The sequence below is a fragment of the Triturus cristatus genome, chromosome 9 (genome assembly GCF_964204655.1).
Source record: "Triturus cristatus chromosome 9, aTriCri1.1, whole genome shotgun sequence".
In the NCBI taxonomy this organism is placed as follows: domain Eukaryota; kingdom Metazoa; phylum Chordata; class Amphibia; order Caudata; family Salamandridae; genus Triturus; species Triturus cristatus.
The window spans coordinates 323,346,618-323,369,163 of record NC_140592.1 but is presented as its reverse complement, the minus strand read 5'-3'; the positions used below and the strand labels follow the sequence as shown (position 1 = coordinate 323,369,163).

At 45.2% G+C, this 22,546-nt stretch overlaps 1 protein-coding gene across 2 annotated transcripts in view; it reads right to left on the bottom strand.

Annotated features, from left to right (window-relative positions):
- The window catches only part of MST1 (macrophage stimulating 1), a 272,117-nt gene that overhangs the window by 50,413 nt on the left and 199,158 nt on the right, over positions 1-22,546 (bottom strand). For both annotated transcript variants that reach the window (XM_085625043.1, XM_085625044.1), the window contains exons 12-13: positions 20,437-20,573; positions 8,589-8,624 (exon numbers count right to left, since the gene is read on the bottom strand). In XM_085625043.1, the coding sequence (XP_085481169.1) occupies positions 8,589-8,624; positions 20,437-20,573 (173 nt within the window). The remainder of the gene's footprint in view (positions 1-8,588; positions 8,625-20,436; positions 20,574-22,546) is intronic.

Genomic DNA, 22,546 nt, shown 5'->3' with positions numbered 1-22,546 from the left:
TGGGCATCGACTCCATCCTCAGATTGTTTTTCGCCATGAAGGGAAATGATGGAGTTTGTAAGAAACAGAAAAGTTGTCCATGTGTAATGTATCTAAGTAAGATATCACCGGAACAGGTAGAGGTACCAGGGAGGCGGGTGGGCGTATGTCATTCTGCAGCTCTACATGCCAAGAACAGATGCATACTGGTAAGTAGCATTTTCCTTTTGAGGCATATGAGCTGCAGAATACATACTTGTGCATATAGCAGTGGTCTCCCTTAGCGGTGGTCACCTGTATCCGTTGCAGTGGTCTGAAAAAGTGTTTTAAGAACAGCCTGGCCTACAGAAGCCTGTTTTGCCTGCACGTCTACACAGTAGTGTTTGGTGAAGGTGTGTGGCATAGACCATGTTGCTGACTTACAAATGTCATCTAAGGGAATGTTCCCTAAGAATGCCATGGAGGCCCCTAGTTTGCGTGTTGAGTGCGCTCTAGGGGGAATTGTTAATGTGCGTTTTGCTTTCTGATAGCATATTTGAATACATTTGACTATCCACCTGCCAATTCCAGCTTTGGAGATGGGGGTTTCCTTTAAGGTGGTGAGAAAGCTACAAACAGTTGTTTTGTTTTCCTAATGGGTTTAGTCATGTCAATGTAATAAAGCATAGCTCTTTTGACATCTAGTGTGTGAAGAGCTCTCTCTGCTACAGAATCTGGTTTTGGAAAGAAAACGGGCAATTCTACAGATTAAGATGGAAAGCAGAGATTACTTAGGGAAGGAATTTTGGATTTGTTCTGAGAACCACCTTATTATGATGTATTTGTAAGAATGGTTCTCGTATGGTTAAAGCCTGGATCTCACTTACTCTTCTGAGAGAGTTGATCGTGACTAAAAATGCCACTTTCCATGTAAGGGACTGTATTTCACATTTGTGTAGAGGTTCAAATGGAACACCCATGAGCCTAGTAAGTACAATGTTTAAATTCCACACTGGAGAGGGTGGGATTGTGGGAGGAATTATCCTTTTAAGTCCTTCCATGAACGCTTTGATAGCAGGCACCCTAAACAATGACAAATGTTGTCTGTTTTGTAGGTAAGCGGCAAGGGGAGCAAGATGTAGTCTTATGGATGTATATGCTAGATTACATCTTTGTAGACGCAGTAAGCAGCAAGTAATGTTTTCAATTGAAGCATCTAGTGGGTCAATTTAGTTGTTATTGCAGTAAATGACAAATCTTTTCCATTTGGCTGCATAGCAAGCTCTAGTAGTAGGGCGCCTAGCTTCTTTAAGAATGGTCACACAATCTGGTGGTAGGTTGAGGTAACCGAACTCTAGGACTTCATATTGCTAGTAATTCGAGTTGATTGATGTGGAGCACATTTTGTTGAGGGGTCCACCTGCCCTGAATGGTATGGTTTAAGAGATGAGCTCCCCAGCCGGAGAGCAATGTGTCCACTGTTCGCATTATCTGTGGAACTGGGTCTAGGAACGGCCGCCCTTTGGAAAGGGTTTGTGGGTTCCACCACTGCAGACAGCGATGTGTGCGGCTGTCTACCAACACCAGATCTGAAAGTTGACCTTGAGCCTGGTTCCACTGACGTGCTAAGCATTCTTGTAAAGGGCGCATCTGAAGTCTTGCATGAGGTACTATGAAAATGCAAGAGGCCATCATCCCTATGAGCTGCATAAATACTCGAGCTGGTAGTGAGTGTTGGGGCTGAAATATTGTTATGAGGTTTTGTATACTGGCTATCCTGACTCGATTGGGGTATACAAGGGCTTTGGAAGTGTCTATTGTGGCCCCTAGATACTGATGTTTGTGGGATGTAAGAAACTGGCTCTATATATATACTGCACCAAAGTGAGGTACAGTGTGTATAGAGTCCAAGAGTCTCCAGAGGTTTGGCAGAGGCTAAAGTTAGATAGAACTTACTCTCTAAAGTGGTAGCTTGGTCGAGCAGTAAGGCAGTATCAGAGGACAGTGTAAAGCATTTGATGCACACACTCAGTCAGCAAATGGTCTCACACACTCAAGAACTGAACTCTATGCCAATTGTTTTGTATAAAGAAATATACTGTTGTTTTATTTCTAGAACCAAGCAAGCCTGGTACAGGTAAGCATATAAATACTTTGTAGTAGTAATTGACTTGTTTGAACACAGTTCAAAATTGCAGTGTAACTGGTACTGGTTTTGATTACAGGTTTAACAAAGCATATTGCAACACATTGCAGGTATAGTACATTCAATTGAATGGGCTTTTTAAGTAAAATGCAGTTAATTACTTTTCGGATTACTTTTCTAACCACAGGACTGGATCCTAGATTCAGCCCTGGGACATTTCCTGAAAACAGGTGAGTAAATGCGTTTTGGTTAAAGGTATGATTTCAAAGGAATATTATTGTATTTCAAAAGTTGACACTTAGAAACTTTTTCACATAGAATCACCAATGTTATCCTATGGGAGGAAATCCGCTTAGCAGGTAAGTTAGGTTATCGTTACTTTTTCTTACTTAGTGCTGGATCCTGGATTCAGCACTGGGACATTTCTTGAAAACAGTTGAGAAAATGCGTTTTGGTTAATTGGCTGATTTTTAAGGAATATTTGCAGTTTTCAAAAGTCGACACTTAGAAACTTTTTGAGAGAAAAAGTGTCAATGTTATCCTATGAGGAAAAATGAGTTATCGGTTTCAAGGTAAGTAATCGGTCTTTTGAGTTAGGGTTCTGGGGTTAGACTCAGGGATCTCCCAGGGTCAGTGATGCACTGTTGTTGCACATTCAGCGGCACTCGGGCGGCCGGGTGCAGAGCGTTGAGGCCCAATGTTATCCTATGGGGTATAGGGGGACTCCGGTTGGTGGCTGCTGGTAAGCAGGCCACAGGGTTGTTGGAGCAAAGCTCCTAGGGTTAAGTTCAGGGCACGTTGGGGACCAAGTTAGCACCAAAGGGGCACCCTCAGCGGCGCTAGGGCAGCCGGGTGCAGGGAGCAGTTTTGAGGTCGGGTGCCCTGTTGAATTCAATGGAGATTCTCCGGGACAAAGAAACACTGCAGGCTCGGGGACAAAGATCTTCCAGGAGTGACCACCACTTCGAGGGGTAAGTTGGGATGCAGAGGGATGGTTAGGCACCACTGGGTTGGGCACACAAGGCCGTGGGGCACCGGGTGCAGGGGTGCCTTTGGGCGTCTGATTTTCTTACCCGCTCTGGTTGCGGTTGGGGGGGGTCTCTTGGATTGAGGCTGCAGGCGTCGTCGGGAGGCTTGAGGCAGGTCAGTGGTCGCCGGATCTCGGGTCAGGATCGCCGGGGGGACGTCCTGGTGGTGTTTATTCACTCAAACACAGGCCGGGCTCGGCGGGTGCAGAGTGTGCTGGATTCGCGGTTTCTGGCTGGCACCCGAAGCTGCAGTTCAAACACGTCCGGTGTTCACAGGAGAAGCAGCTTGGGAAGTGAATGCAGGCAGGTCCTCCAAGGTTTTTGAGGTTGCTGGCCGCTCGACACGCCGGGGTTTTGCAGAAGCAGGTTCGAGGGTAGACAGGCCTGTAGGGCTGGAGCCAAGTCAGTGGGCTTCGTCCTCTTGTTAGCTCTGCACAGCTTTTCGTCCTCCTTCTTTTCTTGTGGTTGCTGGATCTGAGGAAGGAAGGTTCAGGGTGCCCTAAATACTAAATTTAGGGGTGTTACAGGTAGGTAAAGGGCATGGACCAATTGGCCCCTTCCCTGGGGTGGGTACACCTCCTATTCTGCCACTCTCCAGTGGGAGGGGGGGCAGGAGCCTGTTCCTGGTTGGCTGGGTCCCCCCATCCTCAAGATGGCAGGGACTAGAGGTTGTGCTTCACCTCGCCTCCCCAACCTTAAGGGTGGAGTTGGCAGAGGTGGGCACACCTCTCTTCCTCACTTTGTTTTTTCCGCTGGGTCTCCCACCCAAAGGGGGGGCAGAACCAGTGGGGACTGGTTGCTGAGTACAGCAAGGGGTCTGGAGAGGCTCACAAAGGCGGCATGCCTTTGAAGCGTCTCCTTCGTGAACCCTGCCCATCCTGGGGGAGGAGTCTTGGCACCTCGTCCCAGGATGTGCATTGTTTCAGGCCCCCGAGAGCAACAAGTTCTCGACCCAGGGGTCCAGAAACAGGTCTGGTGGTGGCAGCCTGCGCAGCCACTCAGTCATGTCACTGGTAGTTGGTCGTTTTTCAGGGGGCATCTCTAAGATGCCCTCTTTGGTGCATTTTACATTAAATCCCACACTGGCATCAGTGTGGGTTTAATGTGCTGAGAAGTTTGATACCAAACTTCCCAGTCTTCAGTGCAGCCATTATGGTGCTGTGGAGTTCTTAATGACCTAACCAATAACCTCCCAGCACCATATACTCTTAATGGCAGCACTGCACTTACAGGGCCCAGGAATGGACCTGGGTACTGTAGGGGTACAGGGCTCATGCACCTGTACCCTCACCACTGCCATAGGGCACCCAGCTAGAGGGGTGACTGATGTATGCCAGGGCAGTGGTTTGTGGGCATGGCACACAGGGATGTGTGCCATGTCGTCTCTTTGTTTTGTTCTGCACCCAGACACTCAGCCTGCAAAGGCAGTGTGTGTGTCAGGGTACAGGGCCTCTAAGGGTGGCACAATAAGTGCTGCAGTCCTTAAGGGCCTTCTCTGGTCACAGTGCCCTGGGCCTGGGTACCTATGGTACCATTTACCAGGGGCTGACATGTGGCCAAAGATGCCAATTGGGTTTAGGCTTCAATGAAGTTCTAGGGAAGGAACACAGGCCCTGGGTACCTGATTGGCAGGAGCCCAAGGCACACTCAGTCAAAGCACATCAGCAATAAGTGGAGGCATACCATGCAAGAAAGAGGGCACTTTCTCACATGGGACGGCTGGAGATGTGATTTGGTGAGGTTTATTGTGAACCCCAAATTGTGAAGCAGGTGAATTGTTCGGTAAGTGTGGTGAACACTTGGCTTTTATCAGCCAGTTGTCAAGGTATGGAAACACATGAATTTGTTGTCTATGCGTGTGCGCGGCTACTACCGCCAGACATATGGTGAAGACTCTGGGTGCTGTGGTGATGCCGAATGGCAGTACCTTGAATTGATGGTGTTGACCATCCACTACAAACCTTAGATATTTCCTGTGAGCAGGGTGTATAGGAATATGGAAGTAGGCGTCCTTGAGGTCTAGAATGGCAAGGAAGTCGCCTTGTGGGAGGACCTGTTGAAGAGTGATCATGTGAAAATGATCTGATTGTATGTAGATATTTAGAGGTCTGAGGTCCAGTATTGGTCTGAGAGTACCGTCCTTCTTTGGGATGAGAAAGTAAAGGGAGTGAACCCCTGTGCCTTGATGCTGGAGGGGAACTGGTTCTATTGCATGCTTTTGAAGAAGTGATGGAACTTCTTGTTTGAGGAGTGTTAGATGTTCCTTGGACATTGTTTGGTGGTATAGTTGGGGGAGTTGCGGTAAGTTCCAGGCAGTAACCATACTGGATCATTTGTCTTACCCACTTGTCTGTAGAGCTGGAGTTCCAGACAGGTAGGAACTGTGATAGTCTTCCTCCGACCGGAGTGGAATGGTCTGGCGGGAGAGGAGGGAAGTCATTGCTTGGTAGTAGGGGAGGTCCGGTTGTTGTTACCTCGGCCTCTCCCTTTGTTATTATTTCCTCTGTACCCCCCCCTAAAATATCCCTTGTTGGGGGATTTTGTGTAGGAGTCTTGTAGGAGGAGGAAGTAGTGTCTGTGCTAATGTTCTTGGATCCGCCCCTATAGAAGGAGCGACGAGAGGAACCCCCGTGTGGTCTGAAATTGTAATGCACCCATAGATAGGTGTTCTTGATCGAACGGCTGATTTAAAATAGTTGCTTGCACTTCCTGTTTAAAACCGGAAATGCGTAACCATGCATGTCTGCGGAGTAAGACACTGGTGTTAATAGATCTAGATGCAGTGTCTGCTGCATCTAGGGCACATTTGATGGATGCATTTGTAATTAATTTGCCCTCCTGGACCAGATCGCTGGCTTTGGCCTTGTATTGGTCAGGTAAGTATTGGATAAGATCTTCAAGCTCACGTAGTGAGCCCTGTCATATCTGGCAAGTAGTGCTTGTGCGTTAGCTATCCTCTAGTGATTGGCTGCTTGGGAGGCAACTCGTTTACCTGATGCATCCAGCAGTTTAGACTCTTTGTCTGGGGGTGGTGCATCACCAGAGGTTTGGGAATTGGCACGTTTTCTTGCATTGGACACCACCAAAGAATCTAAGGGGAGTTGTCCTTTGATGTATATTGAATCTTTATATTTCTTATCAATCCAAGGATTGAGAATCCTGGCCCTGACAGGGCCTTTAAATATTTCTGGTGCATGTTTAATGACACCTTTGAGCACTGGCATTGTGTGTATTGTTTTTTGCGACAGAGCAAAAGTGTCCAGTAGGAAGTCTTCCTCCATGGGGTCGGAATGTAGTTCCACGCCATGATATTGCCCAGCCCTATTATTGAGCGGACTAAATCCTATATTGTCATCTGGGGGATGGCTTAGATGGGTATGGATCTGGATCAGGAAAGTCTGGAGGATCTGTGGGAACGTCGTAATCGTCCCATGTAATCCTGTGGTGGGGTAGTGTCATCATCATCATCAGGGTCTTCTAAGGGATCCTTACCGTGTCCACCCCCATCCCCTAAACCATTGTCATCCTGTGGTGGTAAGGGTGAGCATGGAGAAAGTCTAGGAGAGTGTATAGGAAAGTCTATAGGAGACAAAGGTTTAGTAGGAGGAATAGGAGAAGAGGGTCTTAGGGAGGATGTTGCAAAGTCTCTCTTTTTCACAGCTACCTCAGGTGTGTGTGAGGTATCAGATGTCCTCTTCTTTGTTGGAAGACTGACAATATGGCCTATTTTAGGGTCCACATGTAATGTCTTTTGTTTCGGATCGACAGGATCTGGCCGAAACAGTTCTTCCCGATTGTCCCCTTTCGGTGCCGATTTTTTCGGTTCCGAACGTGGCTTTGATTTGGTCTCTGTAGCCGTAGGAGGGGTCTTGTGCCTCTTTGGCTTCGAAGTCGGTGGCGAGTCAGAATTTTTCTTCGGATCCGAAGATTTTCAGTGTTTTTCTGGGTCCGAGGCCTTATGGCCTTTCGGTGCCGAAGGGTTCGATGCCGAGTCCTTTTTGGACGTAATGGAGTATTTCTGATTTCGGTACAGAAGGTGTTTTCTGGTTACAAATATGCGGCTTGCTCGGTCCTGAGCTGCCGGAAGGCTTTTCCTTTGTTTTCGGAGCCGGGCCCGGAGGCGGGGCTTCCAAAGTTTTCTTTCAGTCTCGACTAAGGCCTTTTGGCGAAGTTTTTCGGGTGGGGCAGGGGCGTTTGTACTCACTCGTTGACCTGGAGTGATGTGGTCATCTGAGTCCGAGTCGTCCACTTCGGAGACGATGTCGAGCTCCTCCGAATCCTCTGCCTCTGGAACATCGGGCCTTCATTGAAAAGGTCTTCTGGTACCGGTGCAGCCTGTTGCGCCATAACGTGTCGTCGAGACCATCGATCACGGATGGTTTTCTTGGATCGAAAAGAGGCGCAGGCTTGGCAAGCCTTTTCTTCATGTTCTGGCGATAGACAAAGGTTGCAGACCTTGTGGTGGTCACTGTGTGGAAATTTAGCTCCACACTGGGGTCATTTTTTAAATGGAGTCCTTTCCATTAGCTGTAGGCCCGAATGGCCCCGATAGGCCTGGTGGCCCGCGTCGACGACTGGAATCGAGGATTTGGGAGTTAGCGCGTCAAAGGAAATACAGTCTAGTGGTGATGGTTGCGCGTCGAAAAAGGTTGGAAAGACAGTACCAAACCGGAGCGCAGCGAGTCACATCCGAACCCGATGGCGGAAAAAACAATCTGAGGATGGAGTCGAAGTCCATGCGCACTGTAGTTCAAGGGAGGAGTCTACTATCTCGTGACTACAAAGACTTCTTTCAAGACAACAACAAACTGCAAACATCTGAGCCCAACAACAGATGGCGACCTATGCACAAGTATCTATGCTGCAGCTCATATGCCTCGAACATGGTGTTCTTCTTTCTCCGACAACTCATAACAGGGTGTGCTTTTACAGTCTTTAACGATCTCAGGATATATCAGCATTTGATAAAAGAATGTTTGTGCTGAGGGTTTGACCAATGCTTTCTCACCTAAGCTGCTATACAAACATTTCAATGGGTTACCCTTTTACCTGATAGTAGTCTACTACGACTGGTTATGGCTGGGCAAAATAGTATAGCCAATTTGGTAGCCACTGAATGACAAGCTGGCTTTCCCTCTTGGTTTCTAAAACAGTAAAGCTGTTGCAAACACGGAAGTAGTTCATTATAGATATTTAACTAGTTTCTATTGGATCGTAGTAAAACTGACTATTCAAACCAGATGTCTGATCTCCATTTAATGTGGCATTGCAAAAGAAATGCAGTTTATTAACCTTTAAGTGTTCATTCCTTGAATACTTTTCACCCTAAATGTTGGTATATGATATACAGCTTGAAAACATTGGAAGAATGCACTTTTGATACAGAGACCCAACTAAGATGAAACACATGCATACGTTTATAAGAACATTGATGTCCGATGCCTTATAATGTTTACCTGCCTCTACCGTGCTAGGAGGTTCCCGATCTCCAGCTGTCAAACAAAAGAAAACAAGTATGTCATTTTGTAGTCAGTAAAAGAAATAAACAACATTTGGAAAAGAAAACAGTATTGAGAAGTAAATAAACAATCCATCTTCTTTCTTAGAACACAGGTGGACTAAGGGGTACAAAATGGCACTATAAGGTGCTTCACTTACACTGAGTTTCTCCTGTTCATCTACTATCAGGAAGAGTCATCGCTTTTCCCGGGATTATGATGTTCCCAGTCAATGCCCACGAACCCAAAATCAATCACACTTCAGTATAGGGGTTCCATTTCTCTTTCCCTCAAGTGGACCAAGAGGAAGTCCAACCCAGTGGTTCAGAATTCAGGTACACCCACTGCTGTGCCTAGACCTGCCTAATGCGGTACCAATGCGCTAAGGGGTTAAAGCCACACCTCCGACACAAGAGAGAACCTGTTATACCAGCTACTTTCATTGCTACTCAATATCTTCTCCACTGCAGTCACTTATTTTGCCACACTCTTTACAATCAATCTGCTTGCCTTCTACAAATTCTAACAACTGGTCCATTTTAATATCTGAATCATCCCTCCTTGGTATGCACAATTAATTCAACACCAATTCTTCTTCCCAACAAAATAAATGCTGCACTTAATCAATCTAAGTAGTATAGAGCATTATAACCATAATGAATCCCATACAACTTCAAGCCAATATACACTGTTAGAAACAATCAGTTGTATCAGTTGCATGCACTGCTTAACTAAACAATCAATTAAGCTGGTGGCTTTGAGTTCTACATTGTCATACCATGTATTTTGAGTACTGATTCAAAACACTCAGCATCCATGAACTGAATTAGAACTTACAATAATGTTCTTTTTGACCATGGCTATCCTCATAAACAGACTTCTTCTGGACACTTCCACAGGTAAGCAAAAGCACGTCAGCAAGATATGCAATGGGTCCTTATATTTTAAATGGTCACATAACATCAACAATTTTGTCAACACATGGCAAAAGAAAAGTCTAAATGACTTAAACAGACATGTTAATTGCCTGCACATGTTATTGCTTACCACAACTACCTCCTCTTCCTCTGTCCACTCATGCAACACCAATGACAGCCCTGCATCAAACGTATGATTGCACATATATCTTCTTATGCCTGACATTTCTATCAAGGTATTCCTTACTAAGTGCCACTCATCTTTACATATTTCTTTTCACAAAATCTTGAGTTAAATTACTTTATCGTATACAAATCCACTCTGGAAAAAACAGGCTGTCATTTTTGTTCCTCCCTTGAGGATCTTCTTTTTTTCCAACATATTTTCGACTCACTCCTGTATTAAAAAGACTTTGTACCAACTTACCTACTACAGTTCATGTACAACTGCTACTAAAATGCCTTCAGCTTGATGATCCATCTTTACACTCGCTTCCTCTAGGTGTTATTATAAATTATATAATGCATTCTTTCTACCCACAATGTACTGCAGCTTGAAATATATTCATTTATGTATGCTAATGAATGGGCTACAGTAGTCGTGCTTTATCAAAAACACAAATGAACCTTTAAGGCCACACCCTACAAAAACATACACAACAGTGTTGTTCTGTCTAGCAACACATAGGTGCTTTCTTCCATGTACACACCCAAATAATACCTGGCCTACACTGTACACACCGCTCTGGCCATTTTCTTACTCAGCTGGATGTAGTTTACCCTACCAATATCATGTACTTTACCATCTATTGTCAAAATTGTCTTGCAACTTAAGACAAAAGCAAAAAACATTTTGTTACCAGACTTACTACACCCTTCTTTAATCTTTCAAAAGCATTCTTGCAGTTTTTACTCCATTTATCGACAACTTCTTCAACAGAAACTTACGGAAGATACGAGTGTTCTCAGCAACATCCATTTTGACTTGAAATACCATAAGAGTTAGAAAAGGCTGCACCAGAACTTCATCTTTATGAAGCACTTTTTTGCTAAGTTTCGTACCACCTTAGCTCTGATGAGCTACATTCAAAGCTTTCATGATAGATATTACATATGTTAATATTATTCATAACCTCCCGCTCATCAAGATGCCATGCTGGAAATAACACACTATCCAAATCACCAAAAGACGGTAAATTGCCTACTGAAAGAAGTTCGTAAAACAATAAGCAGCTGTTGAATCTAATGTAATGAACAATAATACATTTTTAGGTTTATAGCATTTTCCAAACAATCTGCACTGGGTGGCAATCCACCAAAGGAAAATGCTACTTACCAGTATGCATCTGTTCTTGGCATGTAGAGCTGCAGAATTATAGACTTGTGCATAGATTGCCATCTGGTGTTGGGCTCGGATTTTTCCACTTTGTTGTTGTATTGGAAGAACTTCTTTGTAGTCACGAGATAGGCGACTCCTCCTTAGGACGATAGTGCGCATGGGCATCGATTCCATCCTCAGATTGTTTTTCGCCATAAACGGTGATGATGGAGTTTGTGAGAAATAGAGAGAGATGTCCATGTGTGATGTATCTAAGTAAGATAGTACTGCAACAGATAAAGGTACCCGGGGAGGTGGGTGGGCGTATATAATTCTGCAGCTCTACATGCCAAGAACAGATGCATACTGTTTGTGGCATATGAGCTGCAGAATATATACTTGTGCATAGACTGTACAGCAGTACTCTCCCTAGCGCTGGCCACCCGTATCTGTTGCAGTGGTTTGAAAAAGTGTCCTTAGTACAGCCTGGTCCACACTAGCCTGTTTTGCGTGCACATCTACACAATAGTGTTTTGTGAAAGTGTGTGGTGTAGACCATGTTGCTGCTTTACAAATGTCATCCATGGGAATGTTCCCTAAGAATGCCATAGAAGCCCCTACTTTGCGTGTGAAATGCATTTAACAATCCACCTGCCAATTCCAGCTTTTTATATAGGATTGCCCTTATGTGATGGTGAGAAAGCTACAAAAAGTTGTTTACTTTTCCTGCAAGTTTTTGTCCTTTCAATGTAGTAAAGATTAGCTCTTGTGACGTCAAGCTATGTAGAGCCCATTCTGCTACTGAGTCTGGTTGAGGGAAAAGACTGGTAGTTCAACAGACTGGTTAAGGTGGAAAGCAGAAAGGACTTTTGGTAAGAATTTAGGGTTTGTCCTAAGAACCACTTTTTTGTGATGTATTTGTAAAAATGGTTCTTGTATGGTTAATGCCTGGAGTTCACTAACTCTTCTGAGAGATGTGATGGCCATGAGGAAAGCTACTTTCCATGTGAGATATTGTAGTTCACACTTATGTAAAGGTTCAAAAGGGGGACCCATGAGCCTGGTAAGGACAATGATTAGATTCCACACTGGAGAGGGTGGGACTCTGGCAGGAATTATTCTTTTAAGGCCTTCCATGAATGCTTTAATGGCAGGTACCCTAAACAATGACAAGTGTTGTCTGTTTTGTAGGTAAGCAGCTGTAGCAGCAAGATGTAAACGTATAGATGTGAATGCTAGATTACATTTTTGTAGATGCAGGAGACAACAAATAATGTTTTGAATTGAAGCATCTCGTGGATTGATTGTGTTGTTAGTGCAGTAGATCACAAATCTTTTCCATTTAGCTGCATAGCATGCTCTAGTGGTAGAACGTCTAGCCTCCTTAATGACGTTCATACAGTCTGGCGGGAGATTGAGGTAACCAAACTCTAAGACTTAAGGAGCCAGATTGCTAGCTTCAGTTGAGTTGGCTCTGGATGCCTTATCTCTCCATGGTTCTGCGTGAGAAGCTTTGGGGAGAGGTGCAACTTTTGATGTGGAACTTCTGAGAGTTCCAGCAGGGTTGTGAACCATGGTTGCAGGGCCCATGTTGGAGCAACTAGGATCATTGTGAGAGACTGTTTAAGCTTGCGCACCAGTAATGGAATGAGCGGGAGAGGCGGAAAAGCGTACGCAAATCTGCCTGACCAGTTCATCCATATTGTATTGCCTTTCGAGAATGGGTGTGGATACCTGGAGGTGAAGCTTGGGAGTTTTGTGTTTAAATGTGTGGCGAACAGATCTATGTCTGGGTGGCCCCACATTTGAAAAAATGGATGAAGAACTTGCCGATGAAGTTCCCATTCGTGGATTTGTTAATTCTGATGACTGAGCAGATCCGCAATCTGATTGTGTAACCCTGGAAGATGTTCTGCTAAGAGGTATATTTTTTGAGGAATGGCCCATCTCCATATGCTTTGCGCTTGGCGTGAAAGCTGCAGAGAATGTGACCCCCCCTGTTTTTGTACATAGTACATTGCTGTCATATTGTCCGTGCGGAGATTGTATGTATGAGAGTGGATGAGATGTTGTTGGAATGATTTTAATGCAAGAAAAATTGCCAGTAATTCTAGGTGATTGATGTGAAGCAGTTTCTGTTGCTAGGTCCACATACCCTGAATGGTATGGTTTAAGAGATGAGCCCCCCAGCCGGTGAACAATGCGTCTGTTGTTAGTACTATCTGTGGAACCAGCTCTAGGAACGGCCGCCCTTTGGAAAGGTTTTGTGTGTTCCACCACTGCAGAGAGCGATGTGTTCAGCTGTCCACCAACACCAGATCTGTAAGTTGACCAAGAGCCTGGTTCCACTGATGTGCTAAACATTCCTGTAATGGATGCATTTGGAGTCTTGCATAAGGTACGATTAAAATGCAAGAGGCCATCATCCCTATTAGCTGCATAAACACTCAAGCTGGTAGTGAGTGTTGAGGTTGAAATTTTGTTATGAGAGCTTGCATGCTGGCTATCTTGGCTGGATTGGGGCATGCAAGGGCTTTTGAAGTATCTATTGTGGCGCCTAGATAATGTTGGGTGTGGGATGGTTAAAGGTGTGACCTGGTGAGGTTTATTGTGAATCCTAAGTTGTGTAGCAGCTGGAATGTTTTGTGTGAGTGGTGCACACAATCGCTGTGTGATTTGGCTTTTATGAGCCAGTCGGAAACAAGCATCTCCTTTGGTAGCGCTTTGTTCGCCCTAAGTTGGCAGGGTATGCCCAGACGTGGGTCCCTTGCTCACTTTGCCACTGGATTCAAGATAGCCTGGCTGATGAGGGTTATGAACCCGAAATCGGTCCCAGGATGCTTGTTTCCGGTCTAGGGAAGACATGGCTTGGCAGTTCGGGCTGGACTGTTCCCATGAGGCACAGGGTCAGACTGATTTGCATATGGCCATGTCTGAACTGGGATGGTGGAGTGAGCTAAAGAATGATGATGATTAAACCCAGATCAGTTGACTGGGGGTGAGTGTTTGATTTGCTCAAACGCTCCGTCCATCATCCCCTTTGGTATCGCTTTCTATCATAATACCTGGCCAGCAAAGCTTGGGCATTGGCAATGCGCAAGTAATTTGCCGCCTGTGACACAACCCGTTTACCAGATGCGTCCAATAATTTAGATTCTTTATCTGGAGTAGGAGTGTCACCTGTTGTTTGAGAATTTGCCCATTTAGGGGCATTTGAGACTACAAGAGAATCCAGAGGGAGCTGCCCCTTGATATAAGCTGGATCATTTGGAGCTGGTTTATATTTGTTATCAACCCTGGAGTTGAGAACTCTAGCCCTGACAGGGTCTTTAAACACATCAGGGGCACGTTTAATCATACCTTTTAACATAGGTAAAGTATTTTTTGACTTTTGTGATTGCGTAAAAGTCTCTAATAAAAAATCTTCCTCCAAAGGGTGAAATTCTACCCTATGCTATTTGGCTGCTCTATTTATGAGTTGCGCAAAACCTATGTTGTCGTCTGGAGGGGATGGTTTAGATGGATAGGAGTCTGGCTCAGGTATATCTGGGATATTAGTATAATCTTTCCAAGGGTCAGGTGGTGGGAGACTGTGGATATCATCATCATCATTTCCTTGTGGGTCTCCATACCCATCGCCATCTCCACCCCCTAATTCCTCTTCATCTTCTTGTCGTGCAGGTGAAGGAAGCAGTGGAGCGTGGGCTGGAGAAAGTGGGAAGATTTCGAGATGGAGAGGAGGGTCCGAAATGTGAAGTTGCTATGTCTTTCTTCTTTAAGGGTATCTCAGGTTCCTCTGAGGTGTCCAATTTCCTCTTTTTAGGTGGTATTGTGAGGACATGGCCGGTAACAGGGTCAATGTGTAGAGTTTTTTGTTACGGATTCGAGTGATCTGGTTGAAACAGTTCCTTTGAGCTATTGTCTTTTTTTGGCACTGTCGACTTTGGTTCCAAGTGGTGCTTTGGTTAAGGCTCTGTAGCTTTAGGAGGGGTCTTGGTCTCCTTATGCTTCGGTGGAGTTTGAGTCCGAAATCTTTTTCGGCTCCGAAGATTTATGGACTTTTTTCGGTTCTGAGGGCATGTCCTCGGTGTGTTTCGGTGCCGGAGATGGTTTTTCGGTACCGCTATGTGGCTGGCTCGATCCCGAGCTGCCTGAAGGCTTGTCTCTAGACTTCAGAGCCGGGCCCGAGGGCAGGGCATCAGAAGTATTATCACGGTGTAGACCTGAGCCCGAAGGCGAAGAGGTCACCGGAGCCTTATATTTCATTTTAGATGGGGCAGGGGTCTGGATCTGGGTACTCATGATCCCTTGACCTGGAGTAACAGTCTGATCCTCAGCATCTGATTCGTCGACCTCGGAGACGCTGATGTCTTCATCCTTCGGTTGTTGCTCTTCTGGAACATCGGGGCGTGCATCGAAGATGTCGTCCGGCGCCGAGGTAGTTGATCGAGACATTACGTGACGTTGAGCATAGCGATCACGTATGGTTTTCTTTGATCTGAAGGAAGCACAGGCCTCGCAGTCTTTGTCCTCGTGTTCTAGAGGGGCAAAGGTTACAGACCTCGTGGAGATCAGTGTGTGAGAATTTAGCACCACACAGGGGGCATTTTTTAAATGGAGTTCTTTCCATTGACTACAGGGCCTGATGGGACAGATAGGCCCAACGGCCCGCGTCCACGACCGGAATCGAAGGTCTTGATGAATTTTTGGGATGCATGTCGAAGGGGAATGCGATCAAAACAATACAGTCGAGTGATGAAGGATTGCGCGTCCAAGGGAGATCGAGTACGACACCGACCCGGAGCGCAAGCAATTTACATCGGAAAAATCAATCGGAGATGGAGTCGATGCCCATGCGCACTATCGTCCTACGGAGGAGTCACCTATCTCGTGACTACAAAGAACTTCTTCCAATACAACAACAAAGTGCAAACATCCAAGCCCAATACCAGATGGCGATCTATGCACAAGTATATATTCTGCAGCTCATATGCCTCGAACATACAATTTTTTGTCTAAACAATTTCTTAAGACACAGAGTCACAGATTCAGACCAATTGGGCATAAATGCCTTGAATATTCAACAATTTCCTCTGCATCTATTACTCTCTTCCTCTTGACTTTCATGCTTGGACCTTTTCAATCTCCTTATTCATCTCGAGGTAAAGCTGCACGTACTTACAAGGATTAAAGATCAATTGCGGTTACAGCATGGTGACAAATTTGGGAAATATTTAAAAATTGCCATTTGTAGTACGTTTTTTAGTTCATTCATTCATTCATTTTTTAGTTATACAATAGTACTACACATGTGATACAAAATGCTATTAAAACACCTTTGGGTAAAGGGATTATCTCGCCTCTCCCAGCTTTTTCTGGGCTCAGATCTCCACCGTGACCACAGTGTGCCCATGCATGCAAGTATACATTTTAGTAGTATAAGTAGGCGGTCTTGAGGGAAGTGGCTGGAAAACAGTGAATACCTACGACTAAAGGGAGGGAGATTATGGAGGAGTAAGGAGCTCTGTGGGGTGGTTAGGAAGGGGTTTAAGAAAGAACATGCATCCAGCCACAAAATTGTAAGCCCACAAACTGCCTGTATAAAGTTACTACAGCCAAAAAGGGGCCCAAAGGAGTAGTAAACTAAAGGTGAAGTTAGTCCAGCATGACACAAGGCCTCCCATTGGTTTTGCAACATTACCACATAGAAAATAATGGTGGTAGGGACTTAAAATAAAACCTCATACATGCATCTCAAACTTCTCGACAAACAGAAAGTGGCATATGTAGGACTCAATGAAGAAGTCTAAACCTCACACTGATTTTTGATAAAAGCAACACAAAACTAACATTCCAGCAATTTTGATGTAGAGGTGCAGAGGGGAAAGAATCACACACCAGGAGTCTCTTGCATATCAAAGAATATAAAAGAAACCCAGAATTGACTACAGCCAAAAGCATGTCATCTCTGAGACAGTAGCACAACTAACAAGCATTTGCAATGCAATAGGTCTCGCATTTACGCAAGTTTAAGCTATTGGCATTGTAAATGACAATGCCTTTTATTTATGTTTTAAAAACAAAAATAAAAACCATTGTTATTTGCAATGTCAGTAGCTCAAACTAGCGTAAATGGGAGACCCATTGCATTGCAAATGCTGGTTTGTTTTGAGAATCTGGTCACCCTAACCCAGACCCATCTCAACAGTATGTAGAGTCTTTAAGAGTGAGCCGGTGCTGCACTCTAGCAGTGGAGTATGTGCCGCCACCATTTTGCTGCTTTAGTTATATGGTTCTATGTACCTCTGTTATGAATGTTCTGTTTTGTTTGTTTAGTTGTCCTTCTACTCCGTGTTAAAGGAGGGATGCAGTGTTGCGTCATGTACCATCAACACCATGTGGGATGCCCGAGGAGGTGGGGTTTCAGGTATTCCCCTGTGTGCGTGCGGTGCAGCCTGTGGTTTTTCCTGGCATCCTGCGTCAGGAGACGGGTGTGGTCAGAGAAGCGACCACAAGTTGAATATCACCAGTGGGTCCGAGGGGATCATTTGCATGTGACACACTTCAAAGACCATTAGCAGCAAATGAGAGGCAGTTAAGGGTGGGGCATGGACCGAACCTGTGATGTCATTGAAGTGTCAGAGGGTGTGTGATGTCTCCTCTGATGTTTTGGCATTTTTATGATTTAACAACAATTCGCAGAAGGATTGCACTATCCATCAGGGTCGTGACCCAGTCAGCGTGCCCTTTAATAAACGTGCACACTGTGTCTCTGTCGGTTGTATATAATAACATCCCAACAGAAGGTGAGGGGCTAATACCTGCTGGACCTTTCAGTCACACGCCGAGGGCCACCGGGTAATTCCCTCCAAGCCACTTCATCCGTGTCAGAATCAATCTGCGTCCCCGTGACGTGGCTTGTAGGAACAGCGTGAGGCCTGATCCGGGCACTTCAGCTGCATCCGCGGATCTACGGTGACGTAACGAGGGAGCGACTGGCCCTAATGCATTCAGGTCAGATGGGCTCCCCTGTGAGGACATCAGTGGGGAAACTCACACGTCACAACCCTATTTGCAGTGGTTTGCGTCGGCATCTAATAACACTTCCCAAATCTACAGATTCAAATAAAAACAAGCGCGTTCCTCGCGCTAAAAGGAGGCAGCAGGGGGAGGGGCGAGAGGAGGGGTCGAGTGAAAGCGTTTCACTTGCGGGAGCGTGCAGCGCCAGGAGCGATAATTGCTACCATATGGCGCCGCGCGCTCCCGCAAGTGAATCGCCAGACGTGCACGAGTTGCCATTGAAGGCAATGGAACGCGTGCACGTTTTTGGCTGAAAAGCCAAAGCGATCGGAAAAGGTATTTTTGCCTATGCTGCGCATGCGCGCTGCGTAGGCGAGACCTAAAAAGGGCAATATTGTCCCTTTTCACAAAGAAGACAGCCCTGAAACAGCAGTGGGTAAAAGAAAAATTTTCACTGGTGTCATGATGCTCGCAGCCAGTCGTTGGAGAATCCCTTCCTCCCCATCAGAAAAGAGGCATGCAGGAACATATGTTACATCTTGAGAATAAGAAAATATAAACGGGTCAATTTGCAGTCTATTGAACAAGTCTTGAATTTTGCTCCAGGAGGTAACACACTGGGTTTTCATGTCACATTTGTTTCCACAGCCATTGTCACAATGTTTTCAAGTTTCAATAAGGAAATCTAAGCTTAGCTTGTTACCCAGATAAACCCAAAAGGGACTTTGTGAGTAATGCCTGCTCATGTATTGTGAATGCTGCCTCGCCATTTTTGTGCTACCTTCCCAGGGTAGGTGTAGGTCCCTTCTGGATAAACACTGAGGTAGGCAGTAGGTGTACTGGGTTGTGTTGGAGATAGCAGGTAATGTTACATCACCAGGTTTATGTGTGAGTCACAAGGGATTGAGTGTATGGGACACAACATCATTAATTATATGGTTCGGAGTCATTCCGGATATATCTAGCTACCCGGAGAGTCACGATTGTGCATAGTTTTGGCCTGCTGCAACAAGCATTTGTGAATCATCTCTTTTTTCAAGTATTGCACAAAGCCAACAGTTCAGGTGTGACTTCTTTACCAATGTAAGACTAAGGGGTCGATTTCGATGTCGTGCGGAAGGGATCCGAATCAGATTCGGGTTAGCCACATCCGTTTCAGAGCCCTTGTTTACGATCGAATTGTACCCAGTTCCAAACGACCGATATGATGCCCGGAAACCGTTAGAGATGTTCGAATTGGTTCCAAAAGGCATTCGTATGGTTCAAGCCTTTCAGAGCCAAATCGTACAACTCTATGGACTCAATTTCCGAGCGAGTGATTACGATGAATGATTCGGACAGCCGTTTCGATTCAGTTTACCCGTAACTAAATGGCTGTCGGAACCTGTCTTTGGGGGCCCGTAGCAGCCCCCCCTTCACCCGGGGCCTTCCGAATCAGGCCCGTGGGGATACCCATGGGTCCCCCCTTTCCTACCAGGGGGTGCCTGCTACAGGGTGCATGAGTTTCCCCAGACAGCCCATTCTTCAATGGGAGCCTGTGTTTTTGTTCGGAACACAGGCTCCCATTTAAGTCAATGGAGTCTGACCGAATCGTATCCGGAAGCATACGGATGCATCCAAATCACTCGGTCAGACTCCTCTGCTCAGAGTCATCCGGAAAGCATTCCGGAACCGATTCGGTCGCAATGCTTTCCGGAAGACATTAGAATCAGGCCATAAAATGGAAGATTTTAAATAAGAAAAGCATCTATGTAAAAGATACTATAAATCCCTTTAGTAACCGAATGTGAACCCACTCTTGTACATGTTTGTACCAACAGACTATGGACAGTGGTCTGACATAGTCTCTATGTGAAGAAGTCAGGACTGCAGGTGTAAATCTGAAGACCCCTTAAGATATTGCTTAAAGCATGAAGATAATTTACCACCATGAATTAATAGATTGCATATACCAACCTCTAATAAAACATACTGAATTAATGCCGTTCATATCAGACCAATTGTCTAATCCAGATTGCATGGGATTCTCATGGTATCATTGGTAACTGATAGAGGCAAGGTCATTTTCGGAGTGGTGGTGAGCTGCAGAGTATTTCTCTCAGGTACTTCAGCTGAAACAGAAAATGTGCTGCCATCCTCAGAATGAGGTATATTTAACAGCATAGAGGATATGTCTTCCAACTCACTCAATATTTTTTTCACCACCAGGGGACAGACCTCTTCCCACTATTCCTCTTGGCGCTCAGGGTTTGAAGATTTCATGTAAAACAATTCTCCTTTGAGGCACTGCTCAGTAAGGTATCAACCAATGGGAACTCAGTGATTGAATGAGACACTACCGCAAAAAAGCTCCACAACAACAGGTTACTTCTCCCATATAGAGCTTACCAGCACCTAACATCCCTCATTATTCCCCCACTGATTTCACAAAGAATGCAAGATGGCTTCTCATATGCATTCCTGATCGATACACATTTCATATAAAGATAAAGGGACAATAGGAGTTGAAGATATAAAGAAAATAAGAGGCAATTTTTATAAATCAACTCACTGCAGGGCTTGATGGCACAATAATCAAACTGGGTGTTGGGATCCATGGTATAACACCAGGGTCCATGGCGATCTCGGTCTGGATTTCGGCAGTAATTCTCTACCAGGTCAGCTTCAGGGTTTGTTGATGAAGTAATCCTGGAGAAGCAATGCAGAAAAATACACATCAAACTATGTGCCATCTGATATCTCATGAATTTAGGCTACATGCTTTTCCAATCAAACACTCTTAAAACCTCATTCCAAGTGGTCTTCTGTGATTACAACACTCTCTCCTCTAATTAATTAGATAATTTCCTCTGATAAGTTTTCCTGGCCCTTCTCTGAGAGGTATCTGTATGTGTTTCTCTTTGAGACACAACTCTTCCTCAAAGAATGTCCTCATTTGAGAAAATGTGACAAGTTCACAAAGTTGTACTGACTGCTCTTCGGTTGTTGGCTTTATGTATTTGTATGTATGTATTTGGGATTTGTTAGGCGCGTGTATCACCCGTAGGTCTCACAGCGCCAGCAGATACTCAGAGACCCAAGGTAGGTGTCTCATCAGAACTGGAAAAGCCAGGTTTTAAGAGTTTTGTGAAACCTCTTGTGATCTTGTTCCATTCGGAGATATAGAGGTAGGGCGTTCCAGGTTTCAGGGCCCATTTTTGAGAAAGCTCTGCCTCTGTTCCTTACTGTACTCTGTTGTAGGTAGACTAGATAGGCAGCAGGACACGTCTTCAGGTTACAGGATAGATTTATTAAGATAGCACAGCAGAGATAAAGCACTTTGCTAGCTGACCAGACCATCAACTGCCAAGACTGGAACATTCACATACCAGATAGAACACTCATCGGTAGTAAGGGAGGTTGAGAAGATATAAACACAAAGAATGGACTACTGACCCCAAGTAGCCATAACAAAGTAAGCACATATATACAACATACTCACTTTAGGTACTGCTAGGAATTGTTTACTGGTCGAGCGCAGAAGTCTGGTTGGTTGGTATTTTATTCGTTTTTTGGCTAGATATTTTGACCCTTTGCCGTTTAGGTTCTTGTGGACCAAGCAGCATATTTTGAAATTGATCCTCTTTTTTTATGGGGAGCCAGGGGAGGGTCTTCAGGCTGGGCGCGGAAGGGATGCAGGGAGGGAGGTTTAGAACCAGTCTGGCCGCAGTGTTTTGTAGGACTTGAAGTTTTCACAACTGCTCCTCATTAATGGAAGCCAGTAGCGCATTTCCGTAATCTAAACGGCTAATGATAAGTCCCTGTACTAGGGGCATGCGGGACGATAGGGGAATCCACTTAAAGATTTTTCTAAGGGTTCTCATGAGGCCATAGCTGGTGCGTACCATGTTGTTTATGTGGTCTGCCATGGAGAGTTTATCATCTATTATTATGCCCAGATTTCACGCTATGGATTTGGGTGGAGGGCTGGGTCCCAAGGACGGCGGCCACCAGTCATCTGTCCATATTTTCTGGCAATGCCAAAAAGCAGGATCTCAGTTTTGCTTGCATTGAGTAATAAGTGGTTACTCGCCATCCAGTCGTTAATGGATGACATGCACTGTTTGAATCTGGATTTGGTGTCATTGGGATCTGATCCAAGTGTGATCAGTAACTGCGTGTCATCTGCGTATGACACTGTGTCGAACCCATGTGCTCGGATTATCTTTGCCAGTGGTGACATATATAGATTAAAGAACGTGGGGGTCAATATGGATCCTTGGGGGACTTGTGTGTCAATTTTCTGCTTTTTGGAGGAGAAAACACCTATTTGAACCTTGGAGGACCTGTCTGTCAGGTAGCTCTTGATCCAGCTTAATGCTGGGCCCTCGACACCAAACTCAAATAGGCGCTCCAGAAGAACGTCCTGTGAGATCAAGATAGCAGATTGTCTTGTGTCGAGAGAGAGTCTGATGTTATCGACTATCTCGAGCAGGGCAGTTTCGGTGCTGTGAAACGCCCGGAAACCCGACTGAGATTGGTCCAGCAGATTGTTGATCAGTAATTCCATGAACTTGCCAAATAAGGGTAGGAGGGAGATTGGTTGATAATTGGCAAGTTGTTTAGGGTCGGCTGTTGGTTTTTTCAGGATTGGTATAATTATGGCCTCCTTCCAGTGTGAG